The sequence below is a fragment of the Pteropus vampyrus genome, unplaced genomic scaffold, assembly GCF_000151845.1.
Source record: "Pteropus vampyrus isolate Shadow unplaced genomic scaffold, Pvam_2.0 Scaffold111, whole genome shotgun sequence".
NCBI classification, from domain to species: domain Eukaryota; kingdom Metazoa; phylum Chordata; class Mammalia; order Chiroptera; family Pteropodidae; genus Pteropus; species Pteropus vampyrus.
The window spans coordinates 3,337,114-3,346,028 of NW_011888892.1; the positions used below are offsets into that span (position 1 = coordinate 3,337,114).

General features: G+C 51.1%; 1 protein-coding gene across 1 annotated transcript in view; it reads left to right on the forward strand.

The window, feature by feature from the left end:
* LOC105295710 (dedicator of cytokinesis protein 1-like) overlaps positions 1-8,915 on the forward strand; it is a 156,816-nt gene that overhangs the window by 70,175 nt on the left and 77,726 nt on the right. Inside the window, exons 3-4 of the mRNA XM_023533773.1 lie at positions 2,015-2,115; positions 7,795-7,853. Coding sequence (XP_023389541.1) covers positions 2,015-2,115; positions 7,795-7,853 — 160 coding nt within the window. The remainder of the gene's footprint in view (positions 1-2,014; positions 2,116-7,794; positions 7,854-8,915) is intronic.

Consider the following 8,915-nt stretch of genomic DNA (forward strand, 5'->3'; position numbering starts at 1 on the left):
TGCTTAATGCTTACTTATTTTCACATGTCCTAATACACTAATATAGTCTCATCATAAAACCGCATGCAGCATACAGCAGCTCATCGAGGAAGATATTAGAGACCTTTTTCGACCTCTCGTCCTGTGCGCCAGCCATTGCCTGGTCCTCCTGATGCTCCTGTGAGCACTTGCGTGGGCCTCCGCGGGCTCCCTTTTGGCTTTTAACGTGACTTGGATCAACCCCTCTGTGTTTTCAGTTCTGTCATATCCCACAGCATAAACGCACCCGCGTGCGCGTGGGCGCACCGACACCCGCGGCCGACGGCCGTTCGCAGCTCCCCGTTAGCGCTTGCCACAGCCGCACGTTTGACACGCACACCTCAGCACCCCGTCGCTGTAGCAAAGGGTCCTGGGAGCCTCACTGCCAGGCCGAATGCTAAGAAATTTTAGTTTCATGGACAGCGGTGAATTCCCCTCCTTAACTGCTTGTGCAATTTGCAGTCCCACCGACCTTTCTCAAAATAAGCCGTTTTCTGAAATCTTCTCCAACATCCATTTCTTTAAAATTGTTGATTCTCGTTTTTATTGGACTTTCTCTAATTGCTACTTAGGCTGAGACCATTGACTGACTGTGACGGTTTCTGCTATTAACTTTCCGATCATTTCCTATGCTGCTTTTTCTGTTGAGCTATTTGTTGTCCTTTTCTGTAAGTTGAAATTCTTGATGTAGCCTAGTCATCATGGCTTTAGTTTTATCCTGTAGAAATAATATAATTTTTCTGCAGTCAAATCTGTCATTTTTTTGTGGCTCTTGCGTTTTACGTTTTGCTTGGCAAATCCTTCTTTGCCTTGATGTTACAAAGTTAACTGTTTTCTTTTTTAATGTAGCCAGTATCGGCTAATACCTTTATAGTCGAGCTTTCTGACGACTGCTCTTTCTGGGATTTCTGTGGTATTAGGGATGATGAGAGTTTAATTTCCCTTTTCTCTCGGTTCGTGATCAGGTTCTGCTTTTCGCACTGTTAACATACTTGCATAGGTGTGTGTATTAATTCCATTTTGTCTGTGTTACCTTCTGGTTTTACACGGGGTAGGATTCCCAAGGCCGCCCTGCCGGCGTGCTAGTGCGGAAGCCTCCTGGCTCTCCTTTCACATTCCCTACTCCGTGTAAAATTCAAAACCGGCTTAACCCTGTCTTTAAATGCTGCTTGCATTTTAATTGGGATTCCATTGACTTTACAAATCGAGATGGGGCAGATGTTACAGTATTGGATGAAACACTTTGCGGTATTTATTGTCTCATCCGGTACAGGAATCTTTAGGTTCTTTGTGTGTGTGTCCTTCATTAGCTTCTCTCATTTTGTCCATGTCCGCCTAGCCCATTCCCTGCCGGGGAGGTTTCTGTGTGTTTTGAGTGTGGCTGCGGTGAGTGTGGGCTCCTTTTTCCCAGCCTGTCAGGGGTCACTGCACTGTTCACTGTTTCGTGACTGTCGTCCGCTGGACACTCCCTTCACACCCAGAAGCAGCGACGTGCCCGACGTGCACAAGGCAGGGATTTGTGACGACACGGTCACTTCATAGTAAATGATCTTTAAGCCACGTACCGTTTGCACATACCTTAAAGATACAATGTTTGATTTCTTACATGTTTATAGATGTATTTTTAGTATCAGGAAAAATCACGAATTATAGACATCCGTGCACTGTAAAGTCAGGGCTGCCACCACTCGCGCGTGTACTTGCCCTCGGAGCCGTCAGGGTGGGCACGAGGGAAATCCCCATTTTCTGAGAGAGCGAGGTGTTTGCCCAGGTAAGTGGCGGAGCTGGGGTCCGAGCGTGTGCCCTAGAACGTCGAGCCTGCGCTCAGCCCCGCGGCACGCCGTGGGCGGCCCGTCAGCGATGCACGCGCGGTGAGCATGTTCTTTCGAACACTTCGGACGTGCGTGCCGGGCACCTGAGAAATGTCCGAGCGTTGCTTTGAGACCCGATCTCGAGCCATTCGACACCTGAGCCTCTCCTCCTTTCTGGTTTTCAGCTGTGGAACAACTATTTTCACCTGGCCGTCGCTTTCCTTACGCAAGAATCCTTGCAACTGGAGAACTTTTCAAGCGCTAAGAGAGCCAAAATCCTTAACAAGTAAGTCTGCCTCCAGCCCCGACATCACGGGCAGGAGCCTGTGACTCTATTACCATAATTTTCGTGTACTCTCTAAGCCAACTCGGTACAAATTGAGATGTAATCATGGCGTAATGAGAGGTTGGTTTCAAATCACGGATCGGGTATTGCCTCTTCTAACCCATGAATCAAGATCTAAAATTTCAGGATTCGTTCTGCTGGATTCAAAGTCAGTGTAATTCGAGACTATTAGCACCGCAGAGTGGGAGTTTCGGGAGATAATGGCTTTCCCCCCACACTATTCTGATGTCATGCCACATGTGGGTTGCATTATTACTTCATTCTCTGGTGCCACTTTGAGAAAGGGCGCTTCTGACGAGAGTGCTTGGCGCCGATGGCTTTGCAGAGTCACTCGCTGTGGAGCTGGGGCTGTCCGGTGCTCACGGACCCGTCAGGAGCCCCTGCCTGGCTCCTTCAGCTCGGCCCCCTGCATGGCTCCAGGTCCACTACCGAGCAAAGAACTCCAGCTCGGGTTTCTTTCCAGCGTCCGGGCCCCCCGAGGGCCGCGCCTCCTCTCCCTACCTGAGTTTCACTAACGTCTCTCTTCTCAGAGAGCCCCTCTCAAAAGTGCTCGTGGGGTGACTTCTCAGATGGCTCCCAGGTTGCTGAGTCATCAGTCCCCGTTGGTCACATCATGACGCCTGCGAAATCGTGACCGTTCGGAGGCTTTGCTCACCCCGTGCCACTCCCAGGTGACAGAGTCCAGAGGGAGCTGCCGAAGGCGACAGTGACTCAGCCTGTCTCATATTCCGCGAGTCTGTATGTCACTGGCAGGATAAATCAAAAGCACGTTATCCCTGGAAAGTAAGAGTTATTTCAGCAAATTTTTATTGGGCACGTACTGCGTGCCAGCGACATTCTAAGCATTCGTGTGCGTTCATCACACGTCGTCATTAAAACAGCCCCAAACCATTTATTAGGGTCTCGTATCATCCTTGTCTTCCGGACAAGGAAGGTGAAGCTCAACGGGAACGAGTCGCGTGGGCAGTGCCACACACGGTCATTCTAAGACAGGTACCTCAGAGCCCACGATATTATCTGCGCTGCCTTTGGAACCGTCCATCTCTTCACCTGTGCCCATCTAAGTAAAGATCAGCTTTCGGCTGCCATCTTCCCTTCAGGCTTCCTCAGCTGAGTGACTCTACTCCGTCGGCCGTTGATGTGGACGGTGGGGGTTTTGCACCAGGATGGGGCTGGCACAGCCGAGCCCTGGTGGCTGCTGGGAAACCATGCCTCGGAGCCGACAGCAGGTCTCATGGCTTGCTCTGGCTCACCAGACACTCCCAGGTGGCGCCTTCTGGGACCTGGCTCAGCAGGAATGCTCGCACTTTGCCCAACTTGCATGCCCTCGGGGCTCGTAGGTTAGGGGTGCGTCCTGGGGGCCATCGCTGTCCTGGTTGTTTGCTGTCATGGTGAAAGCTGTCTGCAGTAGACACAGCACAGCTCATTCACAGCCACCCCGGGAGCCCAGCCCTGTGTCGTCCATCCTGCAGAAGGAAACCACGGGGGCCGCAGGTGGAGTCACCCGCCCACCTGTGTGCAGGGCTCACTGCGAGGCCCATGCCCCGCTGCAGCGAAGGCAGGACCCCTTCTTTGCCTAGCACGCAGCGCGTTCAGCCCTTCATGACGCCCGCGGGAGAAGCGAGTTTAAACCTGAAACCGGCCTTTATAAAGCTGGCATCTCCTTCGGGGAGTTTTAGCTGAAACAATTTGATTTGGAGCATTTTCCAGGCCGGGGCCGGGCAGCCTGCTCGGGCCGCTCCTCTCCTTGGCGTGGGTATTAACAGTCCAAGCTCAAACATCGGCACATGAATTAACCACGCAGGGCCGGGGCCGCCGAATAAAACGCTTGCTTCCCGCCAAGCCGCACACACTCAGAGGCTTCAGAGACAAGGACAATTAGACACAGCCAGCTGGTGTCCCCTCCCCAGAGCCGCAGGGCATTTAGCGTTCTCTCTCCCACAGCCGTGGCAGTGAGAGATGGGTTTTCCCTGTGAAATTTCCCCAGGGGTCCTGCGAGTGAAAAATCCCCAGTATTTCAGACGTTGTCTTTGGAAGACTGGTGGGGTGGCCTCACCCGCGTGCAGCCCGAGGGGCCCTCTCCCAGGGGTGCGCTCGGGGTGTGACCATGGCAGCCTCCTGGGAGAAGGGGTGCTCCACGCGTGACCCGCGAGGCCGTGTGGCTGGGACACATGGCCGGCGAGCCCGTGTTTGTTGTATAGTTAACATACGAGATTCCATTAGTTTCAAGTACATGCAAAGTAATGATCCCAAGTTGCAAAACGATCGCCAACGACCCTAGGTGCCAGCTGTCCCCCGAGTTACAAGCTCTGTTCTGTGCTGAGAACGCTACAGATTTACTTTTCAGCAATCCAAGTGCGCAGTATAGTGTTATTGATTCCAGTCGCCATGCTGGACGTTACGTCCCCAGGACTGAGTTATTTTATATCTGGGAGTCTGAACCTCTGCCCACCGCCCAACCCCGCTCCCCTCTGGCAGTCTGTTCTCTGTATCTGTGGCTTTTGTTTATTCATTTGGTTTGGTTTGTTTTTGATGCCACATGTCAGTGAAATCATACGGTATTTGTCTTTATCGGACTTATTTCACTTAATGTCATTCCCTCAAGGTTCATCCACATCGCGAACGTAAGACTCTCGTCTTTTCTGTGGCTCAGTATTCCGCTGTGGAGATGCAACGCATCCGTCGACAGGCACCGAGGTCGTTTCTGCGTCTCGGCTCCTGTAAACCGTGCCGCAGCGAGCATGGGACTGCAGACACCTTTTCAAATGAGTGTTTTCCTCTTTGTCCAACAAAGGCCAGAAGCGAGATCTCTGGGTCGTGTGGTGGTTCTCGTTTGCTTTTTTGAGGAAACGGTATAGTTTTCCATAGTGGCTGCACCAGTTTACATTCCCACCAGCCGTGTGCGAGGGCTCCCTCCTCCCCACATCCGCAATGACACTTGTTATTTGTTGTCCTTTTGAGAACAGCCATTCTGACAGGTGAGAGGTAATATCTCGTTGTGGTTTTGATTTGCATTTCCCTGCAGATTAGTGATGTGGAGCATCTTTTCATGTGCCTATTGGCCATCTGTATGTCTTCTTTGGAAAAATGTCTGATCGGATCCTCTGCCCATTTTTTGATGGGATTGTTCGTTATCGAGCTGTATGGGATCTTTATATATTTCGAAGCTTGACCCCTTATGAAGGCATATGATTTGCAAATATTTTCTCCCTTTTAGTAGGCCGCCTTTTCGTTTCGGCGAAGGTTTCTGGTTTGATACAGTCCTATTTTTCATTTTTTGCTTTTGTGGCCATTGCTTTTCGAGTCGGATCCAAAGAAAACATCTCCAAGAGCGATATTCAGGAGGTCACTACCTGTGTTTTCTTCTAGGAGTTTTTTGGTTTCTGGTTGTTGTATTCTTCATGCTTCTTGCTGTACCTTAAACGCTTTATAACCAATGTACAGTTTTATTTCTAAATAGCAAAACTTGCTTAAGAAATATTCGAAGACATCTTACCCAAGAGCTTACATTTTCTACACACACCCAGTGCCCACAGGTGTTTTAATTGTTTTAAATTGTGCTTGTGAAAAGGGGTTCAGTACCCGTTCTGTGTTCAGTTGGGTCCTGGTACTAGGGACTCAGTGATAGGAAGTCCACGGTCTGGACGGGGAGGTCGAGACGCAACAACAGTGATCGCAGTGGAGCGTGAGTGCTGACCGGATGCCTATGGGAGCCCGGAGATGGGCTCGTAGGACTGCGCCTGGGCGGCCAGATGGCCTCCTGGCAGCATGGGCTTCCAGGCTGGATGTGAAGGAGGCTGAGAACTTTACCAGATTGACTGACCAGAGCTAAGAGTTAACAAACAGCCAGTCCTTAAAGGGGACATCGGGTCCCCCGGGGCATGGTCTTGCTGGACAGGCAAAGAGGAGCTCTGAGTTGTTGCGGAGTGAGTGGCGAGGCCTGGAGGGCTTGGGGGTGGGGCGTGGGGCTTGGGGCGGGGCGTCCAGCGAAATGGGAATAGACCCCACGGCTGGGTGCTGGCTTGCACACAGTGGAGCATGAGTTACGTCCTTCCGGGGGCGGGGGGGTGGGTAGTAACGGGCGGGACCTTCAGCACTGGGGTTGGGGACGCTTTCCACGCCCCTGGCAAATGCCTGGAGGGTGCCAGCCTCCCGGTCATCCGGTGCCAGCCTCCTGGTCATCCGCAGCCAGCGCAACCTTCCCAGCCCTGGGCTGCACTGCCCGCTGGGGCTGCTTTGTCATTTGTGCAGGAGCAAAATGGGAGTGAGCAAACCGTCATCGGTACAAGCCTCAGAAGGACGTATGGCTTATGGGTGCTCAGATCGTATACCCTCGGGCGCCCGGGGGTGCCAGTTAGACACCGAGGGGTACTCCCCTGAGTTCAAACTCGGATCCAGTAACTTTGCTGCTGGTGACTTTGACTGACAGTGCACAGGCCTCTCGCGGTGGCATTGGCAGTGGGTGCACTCCTGGCAGAGACGCCCCCTCCCTCACTCCTGGGATTGTCCTGCACCAGTGCCGCCCTGGTGGCTGGGCTGGAAGGGGCCACGTCTACCTTAGAGGACTGGCTGCCGGCCAGCTCCCCAGTCTGCACGAGGGCCGCAGCACCCCTACGCCTCGGCTGTCCCCAAGGCTGACTGCTGCGAGCCAGCTGCCGGGGGGGTTCCTTCGTCCCTGTAGCCCTCTCTGGCTGTAAGTGACAGACGGGTGTTTGGGGCACTGGAGGCTTTTATAATAAAGTGACAGCAGGCCGCGGTTGTTGATTCACCCGCCAGGATCTCTGCCTTTAGAGCCACAGCCCGGCCGTCTGTCATCAGCTTTCCTCGTCACGTCAGCCGACGAGAGGACGAACACAGCAGGCCCGATGACACAGCTGCTAAGCTGTGACACTGTGTGATAATTTCACAGATTATTATTTTTAATATAATCAGCCTTTTCCGTAGGCGCTAAAGGGAAACATTAAATTGCTCACAAACTAATAAAGATTTATCTTCTGAAGCATCAAATTTTATTTACTCACGAAATGCACACCTCCCCTGCTGACCTACTGGGAGGAAAATTAGCTTGTTTTCCCTGATAAACAGAAGTGGGGGGGATATTTGTTGACATCCTTAGGTGTTAAACCCTCCCTCCCATGGAAAAGGCTAAAGAGCGGGAGATATTTGGAAGAGGGCCCCCCTGCTCTGATTGTAGACTCTGGGGCTTCGTTTTAATGGGGAAGCTTTTAGCGTGAGCAGGGTGCAGGATGTCGCTTGGTGTCCGCAGTGCTTCACGCTAACACATGCACGAGAGGCAGACGCCCCCGTCGGCCGAGGAGCCAGGTTCTCTTTCATTTGCCATTAGAGACTGAAGAAAGCCAAAGCCTTCACTGCTCGCCGTCACCTCCGCCATGTTCCCGCAGCGGGGAGGCGGCCGCACAGTCTGCGGAGACGGAAGGTTTGGGAGACCCCTCCTCCCGTCCCACCCCCCACACCCCCGTGGTAGCAGAGGGAGGCGAAGCTTTGACACTGTCTTTGTCTCAGGGATGGAGGGCTTGAATTGCACTTTAAAATAATGCACGTCTGCTTTTCAGACGCTTCATAGAGTGACTCGGTGTTGTCCCTACCCCTGCTTTTCAGGTACGGCGACATGAGGAGACAGATTGGCTTCGAAATCAGAGACATGTGGTACAACCTTGGTGAGTAGCTGCGACTTCAGGCCGTCACCGTTCACCTCTCGAATCCGCCATGGGCAACGACATTGGCCCATGTCAGTGTTTGTCAGTGTTGGGGCATCTGAAAAATCCGAATTGCTTCTGTTCCTTGGAGAGCAACGCTATTCTTTGCAATGACCGTTTTTGGTAAATAAGAGATAGAAACCAAGGTAAAAGGAAGGAAACCCGATGGGCGGGGCAGGTAGGAAAATCAGCACAGCGCCCTCTCGTGTCAGGTGAACGCAGCTCAGCCTTTGAACTCCTTCACTCCCGGGCATCACCCGCTTTCCCCCGGTTTCCTATGCATTAAACCACGAGGCTCATCCTGCCGTTACATACGCCATCACTTATTGTATTCAGTTCCATATACTGTACCTTCAGAAGGGTGTGTCACCTACTCAAAACCAGACCCCGTGTCTAGGTACGCTGCCACCAGCTGGTGGCGGCACACCATGCTTATGCGATTAGAGCAATGAGAGATGTGCGTGCTCAAGGTAAGAAAGTAACGTAGGCATTTATCGCTATGCATGTTCCTCTTAGTGCTGCTTTTGCTGCATCCCATAAGTTTGGGTATGTTTTCATTTTCTTTGTCTCAAGATATTTTCTAATTTCTTTTTTGATTTCTTCTTCGAGCCATTGGTTGTTTAGGAGTATGTTTTTAAATTTCCACTATTTGTGAATTTTCTAATTTATCCTGAAGAAAATTCCACATGGGCTTAAGAAAATTGTGTATTCTGTTGCTATTAGGTGGAATGATCCATTGTATGTTTGTTAGGTCATTTAGTCTAAGTGTTGGCTTTACCGGTGAAGAAAGATCTCAAATAAACAGCCTAAATTTATACCTCAAGGAACTAGAAAAAGAAGAACAGTTAGCAGGAGGAAGGAAATAATAGGGATTAGAGTAGAAATTAGTGAAATAGAGAAGAGAAAAATCCGAAAAACAAAGTTCGTTTTTTGAAAAGATAAACAAAATTGACAAACCTTTAGTTACATTAATTAAGAAAAAAAAGAAGAAAAGACTTAAAGTCAGAAATGAAAAAGGAGACA